Raw genomic sequence first — 12,352 nt, 5'->3', positions numbered from 1 at the left:
AGGCATTCTGCCTGTTCCTGAAGCCAAAAGGCCAGCACCTTCAGAGAGAGAGAAGACCAGGAAAATGGAGAGTCAGACGTGTCAAGGATGGTGGAGCAGGATGGAGGTGGGGCAGAATCACAGAGCTCTTCAGGGGCCATTATGGATGGAAAATTTGGTCCTGTGAACAGTGAGATGCTACCTATGGTTTAATCAAAAGAATGGCATGATCAGATTCATCCTTCTAAAGATCACCTGGCTGCAGGATGGAGCATGTATCCAAGGGGGTAAAAATAACCTACCTGTGAGAGAGGCAGTGGTTTCCATGCACATTGGAAAGAGAAGCAATTGCTACTGAAAGGAAAACCAGACTCCAGTTGATTCTGCCTTCCAGAGAAGAGGCGTAATTCACCCCTGGGGAGATGGCTCTTTTTTTGAGAAGACGTCTTTGTGGTATAAGCTGTTCCCTTCCATTGAGAAAGTTCAGGTGATGTGAGATAAAAACAAAGCTGCACCCTTCCTCTGCGTGGTAAAGTGGGAAAATTTGACCTTGTTGCAGGCAGCCTAGGAGAAGGTCCTGCGACTGAGAGGAAAAAGGTCTTGCCAGGAAGATCTAGGAAAAAAGAAGAAAGAGGGTTCCTGGCACACAGCTGGAGGCTGGAGCATACAAGGGCACCAAGTCATGAAAAACTTCCGATGGAAAGGGATGGCTGACAAGTGACCGGGAACATTGATATCTGTGCTTGACATTTAAGCTGAGGTGTTTTTGGACCTGTAATTACTTTCTGCAACCCTCAAACCTGCGATAAAAGGCTGCCACTGACATGAGCCTCAGTGTGTGATGCTTTGCTAGGATGGAGGAAGAGGGGCAGCATCTCCCATTGGTCCAGTACAGGCAAGGAGCACCCACAGGAAGGAACGGCATGGTCCAGAGCAAGCCACAGCGCATAGAAGTCACAGAGATGCACCCTCCAGAAGCACATGCACTCCAGAAAAACCCCAGAGAGGTTGGGGAGGATTCTGGGCTTCCCACAGTAGAGTTCAAGGCAGTTGATTTAGATATTAAAGTTAAGGATGACCATAGGAAATTTGCAGATAGGAAAGTAAGAAACATCTAGATTGTAGTTGTTTGTATTTGAGATTAAATCAAATATGATTCTGCTTAATAGGTATTACTGTTTCATGTTCACTCTGAACCAAGAAAGTCTTAACAATATTTTTCAGAAAAGCCCCAATGAGGCTACTTTTGCAGAAGTAACTAATAGCTTACTGAATACAGAAACAGATGAAAGTGTCAAATGTTACATAATGCACAGAAATGAAATCTAGTGTTCTCTTGATCAGAAATACTCAACTGTCAAAATGCATCAAGATGCTGCAAAGAGGCGTGCTGTGACATCATTCCTGCTGCTCTTCTAGCAAATCCTGGCCAAGAGGGCCGAAAGAGTCTAACCTTTTATAGTAAGACTGTCACAGAAATGGCAACCAGAGTAAGTATCATAACCAAGAAATAAGCCTCATATCATGTGGTCTTTATTAAAATACCAAAACACAGGAAAACTTTTAACAAAACATTTCTGTTCCAGAGACTTGCCCAAGACTTTTTTTTTTTTTTTTTTTTTTTTTTTTTGATTTCTAGTTCACTTGAGTTTACAGGATTTCATCTGCTTTTGCAGATTCACTGTCATGCTGAGGCTGTAAAGAGGCCAGCTGTTCCCCCAAGAAATTGTGTGAGCATCTGCAATAAAATATGCACATGTGAAAGAAAAATTCAGGATGCCTTGTGGGCATCCTGACACTTTGACAAACCTACATACACGGGCATAGCTATCCAGAAAAATCATAGCAGTCTTTAATTTTAAAAAATGTATCTAGATAATTGTGAGAAAGGCAGACTCTCCCTTCCCTCTACTGTGTTACATACGGCTTGCTCTGAAGTCCATATTCATGAAAAATGGCAACTCTTAACTTCATTATGTTTTCTGTTCACTCAGGATTATTTAGAAAATTTTACAGTCAGTCTTAAGCTCCAAGTCAAAGAAATTATAAATGGTATTTTTCTATAAGGACTATCTTCTTTCATTTTCCTTTACTTCTGTTTCAAAACGCTCAATTCAATAGCAGCGTAGGCTTCCCGAAGAAAGCAGGTTTCCATGACATTAGTTCTACAAAAGGCACAAATAAATTATTTTGGAAAGAAGCTTTTGTGAGATAATATTATTTTGCCTTTGCCATTCCATCTACTCAAATTTATCTGAACTAGAACCTCTGAGGAGTCAGACAGTCAACACAACTCTCATAACCCAGGTGGGAATGGCCAAGGATGTTCCTTGTGCTGACATGTTCCTGGAGAAATGAAAGAAAAGAAACACTGTGTAGTAGGTGCTTTTGTCCTACTAAATGTAAATTCGTATTTTACTTCTTTAGCAAGAATTTATCCTGCTGTCAGATTTGTGACACCACAAATTCTGTTTCTATCATTTTCTAATAACTAACAGGTCAAAACGAAGTATTGGCAAGAAAGGAATTTTGTTTTCCCAAGAAAATCATTGTCTATCATATTGTCAAGAGTTGAATTTCTGAATCCTCATGTTTATCAATTTAGTCCAAGATTAGAATTGTCAGCTCTTATTTTGCTTCACATTAGTTTACTTTTGGAATTCTTGCAAAAGACTATTGTACACAGTCGGTCACCTTTTAAAAATGAAAAACATATGATCAAAATCAAGACCAACTTACTTCAACCTAATTATAGTAGCTAACAGGTGTTTAGCACCACTGAGGTGGTTCAACATCATGCTGGGCACTGTCAATTTGTTATCTCATTAATTCGCACAGGAACTCAAAGCAGTTAAGAAGCATTATCTATGAAACCACTTATATGTGGAATCTAAAAAAAGACAAATGAACTTATTTGCAAAATAGAAACAGACTCTCAGACATAGAAAACAAACTTGTGGTTACCAGGGGGCAAGAGGGGATGGGAAGGGATAAATTGGGAATTAGAGATTTGCAGATACTAACTGATACATATAGAACAGATAAACAAGTTCATGCTATATAGTACGGGGAACTTTATTCAATATCTTGTAGTATCTTATGGTGAAAAAGCACGTGAAAACAAATATATGTACGTTCATGTATAACTGAAGCATTGTGCTATACACCAGAAATGGACACATTATAAGCTGACTGTACTTCAATTAAAAAACATACAAAAGCAAATAAAAAGCAGCATTGTCTATAGATCAGTGGTTGTCAACTTGCTTGATCTGGCGTCGGTCACCTAGAACGCTTGTTAGAACACTTGTCGCAGCCACCCCAAGAATTTCCGACTCAGTAAGTCTAGAGAAAGCCTCAGACTCTGCCTTTTGAAGAGGTTCCCAAGAAATGCTGGTACTGTTGGGATATGGACCGCACTTTGAAACCACTGTCAGCAGGTTTCAGAAAACTGCCAAACCCAGGCAACTGGGCTTTTTCTTTGATTCATAAGCTTAGACTGGTTTTAGTTTTGAGTCATGAAAAAAAAACTCAAACAATATTTTGTCACTCATAAAATCATATGAAAACCAAATTTCAGTATTCATAAACAAAGCTTGTTTGGAACACAGCATGTCCATTCACTTATACACTGTCTCTGGCTGCCTCCACACGACGACAGCAGATTTGAGTCATTGCAAAAGAGACAACTTGGCCTGCAAAGCCACCAGTATTTGCTCTCTGGCCTTTCACAGAAAATTTTGCCACTTCTGTACAGCATGGCGACTATAGTTAGTGATACTGTATTGTATGTTCTGAAGATGCTAAGGGTAGATCTTAGAAGTTCTCATCACGAGAAAAATAAATGTATTTATGTCTGGTGATGGATGTGAACCAGACTTATTATGGTGGTCATGTCACAGTACTGACAAATACAGAGTCATTATACTGCACATCGGAAGCTAATATAGTGTTATATGTCAACTGTATCTCAATAACAAAGAGCTGCCAGTCCCTGTCACAGACAGGAGCAAGATCTAAGACATAGGCAGCAGGTGTTCATGTTGGGATTCACATCCAGCTCAAACTTCAGAGCCCGTATTTCTAACCATTTTAAGACGTAGAAATACACTATTTTTAAAATAACTTGTGTGTGTTAGTGATGTTAACAATCTCTGGCACTTTTTCATTCATTAAGGAATTATTTTCTTTTAAATTTTCTTTTCCCTTCTCACCAAACTGCATCCTCTTTTCCCACAAAACTCCCATCCTTGTTCCATTAGCGTTATATCACTGTTTTCTTTATCCAGAGGATTATTTGCATGGAAAGAAGCTATTTTATTCACCTGAAGTTGATTTAGATTTGGTGGCTCTTTTGCTCAGAAAATGTTTGTTGCTTCAACTGCGTACTTAGGATGAATAGATGCATATTCGTTTCATGAAAGATCTCTCAGATGATTTCCATATTTCAGAGTAACTTGTGATGAGAAAAGCAGAAAGGCTTCTGAAGTTCAGCCTGGATTATATAGGAATAAAAAATGAAGTAATAATGATGACCTCATAGGTTCAGGCAACAGAACTGACTGATGTGGTTACGTTCTCTGAAGGCAGAGCAGGGCGGTATATTTCACAGGGGTCGCTTCATCCTCCCAAGCAAGGGTACTGTCCGCAGTCAACGCTCCTGAACCGTAACCCAGCCTGTCAACACTGAGCCATTCAGAATGGCATAATTCAGCTGGAGATCCTTTTCCTAATTCACCATTTCTTTGTTTTGAGAGGGAGAAAAAAAAAACCTCAAAGCATTATTTAACATGCATAGACGATGATTTGGGAAAAACTTAAAGTAGATTTGTAGAAAATACTCTAAGATTTCAGTAAAGATCTGTAAGCTTAAAGTATATAGCTTTTTAAGAGCATAATCAGATGTATCCACTTTTTGTCAAAAATATTTGACCAGTTCTGCTAAATTCCATCATCGTAAATAAAACATTTTACCCGTAAATGATTTAAATGAAATGGAATTAGACAAAGAATCTGTAAGTAAACAGAATTTGGGCCTGTTTATATTTTATTAACTAGTAAAGACCTAATAGAAATGGGAAAACTCTCTTTGCCAAGTAATTCACTGAAGGTCTTAATCAATTTCAAATAAAAACCTCACAGTTTAAGTCACTAATTATTTCACTTTCAGTTTCAAGCATAGTAATTATTAGCTCTTTTCTTAATTAATATTTTCAAGATTGCAGCACTAATTACCTACAGATTTTTAAGGTGGTATTTAAGAATGTAAGTCCAAAAGAGACGATGCGTTCCCACTGGTATTTAGGCTAGTTGCCAGCTTGTCTCCCTTCTGACAACGCTGGCTTTGAACCAGGAATAGCGAAAGGAACAGCTGACATTTGGAAACCCAAACTTCATACTCCACCAATATTTTAAATAATAGCTACAAAAAAACCTGATATAGGAACTAATTTTTTAAAATTCAGCCAATAGAGCATATCTGGTTAGTCTTCTACAAATATTAAAATGAAATCCACCCCAAATCATAGTTCTTTACAAACCGAGGAATCTTACTAGCATTTCATTTAATAGCACACGATGATTCTCCCTGTGGATAGCTAGTAATCATGATTATTAAAACATATACATAAACGGCAGAATGTTGATGGTTGTCTAAGCCAGGGTGATGGATACATGGGGTTTATTGTACTTGCGACTTTCGGTTATGTTCGGAAAGTTTCATAATAAAAAGGCTTTTTTAGAAGAAAAATACATAAACATAAGAACTCGTGTTTCCATAATGATGGAGCTATTAAAGAGACCCAGTTAATTGTAAGTTCAATCAATCTTTAGAAGACCTACCTAATGATATAGAGCAGGCATTTACTTCTGAACTTCTTACTCTGAAAAACGTTAAAAAAAGAATTATTGAAGTTCAAGCCCAGAAGACAGTTATTCAAGTTAAAGTACAGCTCAGATAAACATGTCATAATTTTTTAAAATCTGAAAGCTCTGATTCAATGCTAGTCTGTTTTGGATAAGTCATAATACTAAAGAATATTGAAACCTAGTAAGAAAAAGAAAAAAATTCACCTGGCCAAATTTTACTGCTGCATTAACAGCTTCCTTTTTAAAGTCTTCTAACTCTTGCTGCTGAATTCCATTGTGAACATTCTCTCTTAAAGAGGTGAGCTGTAAAAGTAAGTATGAAGGCTCCAACTGAGCTATCCAGGGAGACTAGGCCTAACCCATTAAAATAAGCCCTGGGCATTCTCAGAAGGGCTAGAGCTTTTAACATCTTTTGCCTGTGCCAAATTTGTTGCAAGTCCCCAATGTCAAAATTATAGATAGGCCCCCAAACCTGTATCAGTAAATGTTTTCAACTTCCCACACCAAAGTAAATTAGACAACTCTTAGAATTGATTAATTTGAGGAACAGCTAACAGAGCTGTCAGTGAGCAATAAAATGGCCAGGAGGTGAACGTACCAACTGGAGAGAGAGGAATCAAAGAGCCTCAATGATGCCCAATCTGTGAGCAAGAGCAATTAGTGGTGAAAAATCTGCTTGTAGACAAGAGGATTGTTTTAAATGCCAGTAACATTGAGGCTATAATTTAGCATCTACAGGTAAATCAACTTGTGCATCAGAACCATATTTTGGTTTCCAACAGAGAAGTCGTTTCTCTGATTTGTTAGTAAACTTTTCAAGTGTCTCTATAGATTGAGAACTCAAATTGGTCAATGCAGACAGAAAGGTCTGCCTCCTCCTGATCCTTCACTAAAGCATCCTCACCACGTACTTGGTTTCTGCATGCTCTCTTGGATTTGTGTAAGGAACGAAGGATCGGTGACCGTCCAAACCCACAAGCAAGCAAATACAAAGGTAGGTGTATGAATTTGTCCGTTGTTTCCCACTTTATCAAATGTTTGAAGGAGCACATGTTTATTGCTGGTTCATTATTGGTAAAAAAGCAGGTAAGTGCAAAGATCAGTTAAAAATAAGATACCCCTAAAAGGCATTTTGCTGAGAGGATTCCTAGCATTAAAGAGAAGAGAAGAGGGGGAGATGGGCTGGTATGATACACCCTTCATATCACCTTTCTCTGGGAGACTTCTCCCTCTGCAAGCTTGTAATGTCAACTCTTCCTCCTATGAGAAAGAAGGGAGGTTCCTGTGGAGCAGGTTCCTTTGCTCATTTTTTCTTCAGGAATGTATTCTTAAAGCCTAGCACATAGTGGGTGCTTAGCATATATTTGTTGAATAAAAGAATGAATACCCTTAATATTACTGAGATGATAGAGTGATATTAATGTGAGATCCTACCCCATTTTAAGTTTCCATACTTTGGAATTCCACTCTATACCACATCTTCCTTTAAAGGTCAGGCTTCCCATTTTTATTTCTTCTAGAAATCTATGACTTCAAAGATAATGTAAGGAAATAAATTTTAAGTATTTTAGATATTTAAATTTTAACTATTTAAAGAACAAGGAAACCACTTTCCCTTTGTGACTATAAAATGTAGCCGGAAATTAATTGAGAGAACTAACTATTCTAAATTACATGTCGTTGGGGACAGTCCATTAGTACCTAATAATGAATGTTATTATTTATATATCTATCCCAACTTGGTTTTCTCAAGCGAGATTCACCCCTGCCCCCTCTAGCTGGCATCCTTTTTGGCAAGGTGAGGATGGGAAGGAGAAATGAAGGGGTTAAATGTTTGGAAATACTTTTTTCCAAGAACTTCTGCTTAGTAGCATAATTATTATAGTTATATTCTCCCAGGATAACTTCCCCAGTGACTGATTTTCTTTATTGATTATAAACTTGTCCTTGACATAATTTTGGTATTCCTTTGATGATGTGTTGAGCTGAATCTCCTACCTAACAGATGCCTGAATATCTAGAATCCCAGAGGACCACAACATCCTGTGGTTTCGAATTCCTGAGCACTTGATCCAGCAGTTCTGATTTTCTTCTTACTTTCCTACCATCCTAGGAGCCAGTAGCAGGTGCTCATTACAGTTTTCCTCCATTCTCACACAGTTAATCCAAGCAGACTTCAGAGCAAGAGCTTCTTTTTTTCTCTCCCTGGTCTGACATCCCTCTAATTTTTTGCTTTTGCTTTTTCTATCATCAAAATTTCTTTTCATCTACCTTTGAATATTCCAATTTTTAAAAAAAGAATAAAAGAGACCACTAACAAAATGACACACACACAGTACATCTTAAGAGGGAAGTAAAATATAACATATGAATTCTTAGGTTCATTGGCTGTATTTATAGATGCACTCACTTTCTAAGTCAGTCTGATACATAAAGAGCAAGATGGAGCAAAAGCAGTATGCCACGAACAGCAGATTCTCAACTGACTGTAGTATTTGCACGGGGCTCACAGGAGCAGAAGATCTAGTGCGTGGAATTAAACACCTGGAAGGAACCACCAAATCTTAAAAGATAAATTCAGGTTCACACTATACCTGAGTTCAGTTTGGCAAACAAGGTGGCTTCAACTTTCATTGAAAGCAATTCTAAAAAATAAAAGTCAGTTAACTTTCACTCAAGATTTTTAAGCCATTGAAGTTTTGTTTGAATAAATTTGGCATTGTGAAATTAAAGAAACATAAAATCCATATTTGGACTACAACGCTCTGAACGGAAGCGAATTCTGACACTATATGAAAGAGTGTATCATCAGTGGAATCAGTCTACACATTTTTCAAGAATACTAACAAGAAGAACCAAAAACTCAAAAGACTAAAGTTAATCAAACATTTCACAAAGGTAAGCAGAGGAAACTGGGGCAGAGGGGCCAGGAAAGGGGGTCAGCTAGAGAATAAAAACTGGCTAAAGCACAGAGCAGGGAAAAATAATCAGTGACATAATTAATTGTACTTCTAAGTAATTAATAAAGCTATTTATTTGGGGGGACGTTCTACCTGGTTTATTTCCTTTCATATTAGATGGATTTAACCAGCTGATCTTTAAGACTGTGCATTTCTGTGGCTCTGAGATTGCGTGTATTGCTGGTACCTGCAGGTGTGTGAATAACAGACAACCCTGTCATTACTCGTCTTTCCTTTCCTAGTGAAGTCAGGGCTAACCAGTATTTCAGAATAGTAACAATTCTAATCAAGCGATAACACCTTTTTTGAGACTAACAAAGACTAAAATAGGAGGAAATTATTACCGGACCATCTCTACTAATGCATCCATTAGTGAGTGTGTGAGCTTTAACAATATAACAACTCCAGTTAACCACTTATTCATCCCTTGCAATGTGCCAGGCATAGTGCTAGCTAGTGGGTTTACAGCAACATACAGGAAACTAAATTTTTTTTGACCATGAGGTGTTTACATTCTAGTAGTGGGGATGTAAGCAATAAATGAAGATGTAACTAAATAATTTCAGGTGTTGATCTATATACCAAAATATATATATATATATATATATATATATATATATAAAGAGAGAGAGAGAGAAACCTATTAGTAAGTTGGAGAGTTGCTTTCACAAGGGAACAAAGGGACAGCTTCTCTGAGAAGGCAATATTTGAGTTAACATCTGAACAAGTGAGAAGAAGACAGCCATTACACATCTGGGAACAAGCTTCCAAGCATGTCCCTGGATAGGAACAAATGTGATCTATGTAAGAGACAGAAAAAAGACGAGAATGCTCGAGCAGAATCAGCAAAGAACCAAAAGCTGGGAGATGAGATCTGTCAGCTGGCCAGGGCTGGATCATGAGAAGCCTTGTGAGGAATTTGGGTATGAATTTAATGTAATGATAAACTTGTCAAAGGCTTTAACCAGTTCACCTTAATGCTTTACAAAGATCACTTTAGTTGTTAGGTGGAAATGGACTGCAGCAAGGCAAGTGTGGATGTAGAGAAGTCAGTTAGAGATGCTTATGATTGACAGACAAGTGGAATGGTGAGTTGGACTGCATTGTAGCAGTAGAAGTAATGATAATTGGATGCATCAAGGATAGATATTTCTTAGAGGTAGAGCTTACTGACTTACTGAAGTATGGGGTGTGAGGAAAAAAACAGAATCAACAGTGACTCCTAGGACTTGGTCTAAGCAACCAGATGGAGGATGGTACCATTACCTGAGATGTAAAAGGCTTAGCGGGATTGTCAATAGTTCTGTCAGTCATGTTAAGGCTGCATGTCCATTAGACATTCATATGTGAGGTATGAAGTTAGATGTATGATTCTGGAACTTAGGATAAACGTCTGGGCTGATAACAGAAATCCCCATCTTATCAGCATATGGCCAGCCTGGAGATGGTCTATGAAGTTCTCCAAGACCAGATGAATCTGATTATACTTTCCTAGAATAAGAATCTGCTAGAGGAGATGACCAGTCAGAGAGCGAGAAAACCAAAATCAGGTCAATGGGTATCCCAGAACCTAAGGAGGAAAATTATTTCGAGGAGTGGATAAGCCCACTGAACGTTGCCGCGGTACTGATATCAGTAAGGACTAAGACAAGTTTTAGGTCACTGGTGACTTTGGTGAAAGTTCTAGTCCTCATAAAAACCTGATGAAATGTGAATTATTATTTCTCTTTTTACAGATGAAAAGTAGCCTTGCTGAGGCTTAGGCCTGACTAACTTCTCATAATCTTGCTGATCTTAAAGACCGTGTTTTATCGGCTGTATTACAGCTGCCTTAAGCCACTTTTAGGAGCAAGTAGAATTAAATAGTATTTTCAATTTTGCCTGTGGACTTTAGTTTTATTTATTGAATATATTGATTGGGAAAGTATTGAATTCTTTAGTTATAACTACAGACATTAAAAAAAGAATATTATAATTATCATAAGTCTCTAATCTCAAAAGGAAGACAGAGCTGTAAGTACCCAGAAAACATCCGTTGAGGGTTCCACATGTCTAAAGAAAATCTCAGGACATTTGAAATTTAAAAAAAAACTTTAGAAAGAAGTCTCCAAAAACACAAAGTCCATTGTATTTCATTGAAAAAGGAAAGAGTACTTTCCTTATCCCCTGATTGCTTTCTACATAGAGTAATGCTGCTGAACTGTAAAGAATTCACCCGGAAGAGCATCTGTAAAGTATTCGCTTTCATCCTACTGTTCACAGATATGTACTGAGCAGTAGGAGGTTCGTTCATAACTATTGCACTCTTAGAGTGAAAAGGGAAATTTGGTCTACTTTTACATTTTCATGCTCATTTCTTTCCTAAATCTCAAAAGCTAGTACACAACTAATAGAATAGAGTTATGAAAGCTGGGGGGGGGGGTTTGCTTGAGAAATTTTTTACTGAATTTAAATAGATGCTACATTATCACTGATCTGAATATATGAATCCTATGATGAGCATCTATGTATATTTAAGAATTAGGAAATAGAACTTTTCAGTGTATTTCCAGGTTATTTTCATCACCATAAAAAAGAGAAAGACTCTAAAAATAGGATTCACTAATTTGTAAATTGTGAAAGGCTGATTCAAACCCTCACCCAAGTTGATTCAAATTGAAGAGTGTGTGTGTGTGTGTATTGCAGTGAAGTATGTTTTCAGTCATTTACCATTTAACCACTCTCAAAGGAGGTTGTTAAATCATCAATATCCTTATTTCCTAGGTTCAGAAATTGGTTTATCCATTGTTAAGAGTTAGTTATAAGGTTTTGTTGGGTTTAGACAGTAGTTGGCTAGGGACAAGGAATGCCCAAATCCTGCCCTTTCTTCTATTCCAGAGCTTCCTGAAGAATAGGTAAATGGGACAGAGTCATTTTATTTCTAATCACAATCATATCCATTATGACCATTGAAGAGTCCTTTGGGTCACTTGTGCCTGACCTGCAGGTTTATGGAGATTTCTCCCCTTTGCTGAACCAAAAACCTTCCCATTAGTCTGTTCCCATGGGAGAGGTGGAGAGAGGGCAGGAGCCAGGGTGGACAGGCACTGGACGGCAGCCTTCTGCGTCAGCTTCATGCAAGGAATGAGGAGGAGAGCACCACAGACACAGGACTGGCTTCCCCGCCTCCTTGGGGCAGTGACCTGGTTCCCTATTGTAACTTGGTACAAAGACGGCCCCCGAATCCAATAGAATTAGATGGGTAGCTGTTCCCTTCTGAGAGAGAAGAAAGGATGGGAGAGGGATTTTCCCTCACATCTCCCCCATGGTCACCCAGCAATAACTCTCCTGCCTCTGGGCTCACTCCATGTCCTTTAACCACAATGCCCAGGCCAGTTCAACCTTTGGAAATTCCATCTACACTTCAAAGTCTAGCTTAATACCTAGAATTGTTAAGGCTAGCACTGGAAGAAGAATTCTGTTCCCCGAATGTCGCCCACTTGGCGTTCCTACAGCTTTCACCACTGTCCCATATCCCTGACAATAGGATTGTGGCCGCCTCCCTT

At 38.2% G+C, this 12,352-nt stretch overlaps 1 protein-coding gene across 1 annotated transcript in view; it reads left to right on the top strand.

Moving 5' to 3' along the window:
- The first annotated feature begins 833 nt into the window (after window positions 1-833).
- The window catches only part of LOC116659909, a 52,386-nt gene continuing 40,867 nt past the window's right edge, over window positions 834-12,352 (top strand). The window contains exon 1 of the mRNA XM_032468307.1: window positions 834-1,082. Coding sequence (XP_032324198.1) covers window positions 834-1,082 — 249 coding nt within the window. The remainder of the gene's footprint in view (window positions 1,083-12,352) is intronic.

The sequence above is a fragment of the Camelus ferus genome, chromosome 3 (genome assembly GCF_009834535.1).
Source record: "Camelus ferus isolate YT-003-E chromosome 3, BCGSAC_Cfer_1.0, whole genome shotgun sequence".
Lineage (NCBI taxonomy): Eukaryota > Metazoa > Chordata > Mammalia > Artiodactyla > Camelidae > Camelus > Camelus ferus.
Note: the sequence above shows the minus strand (reverse complement) of the source record. Positions and strands in the feature narration are given on the sequence as shown.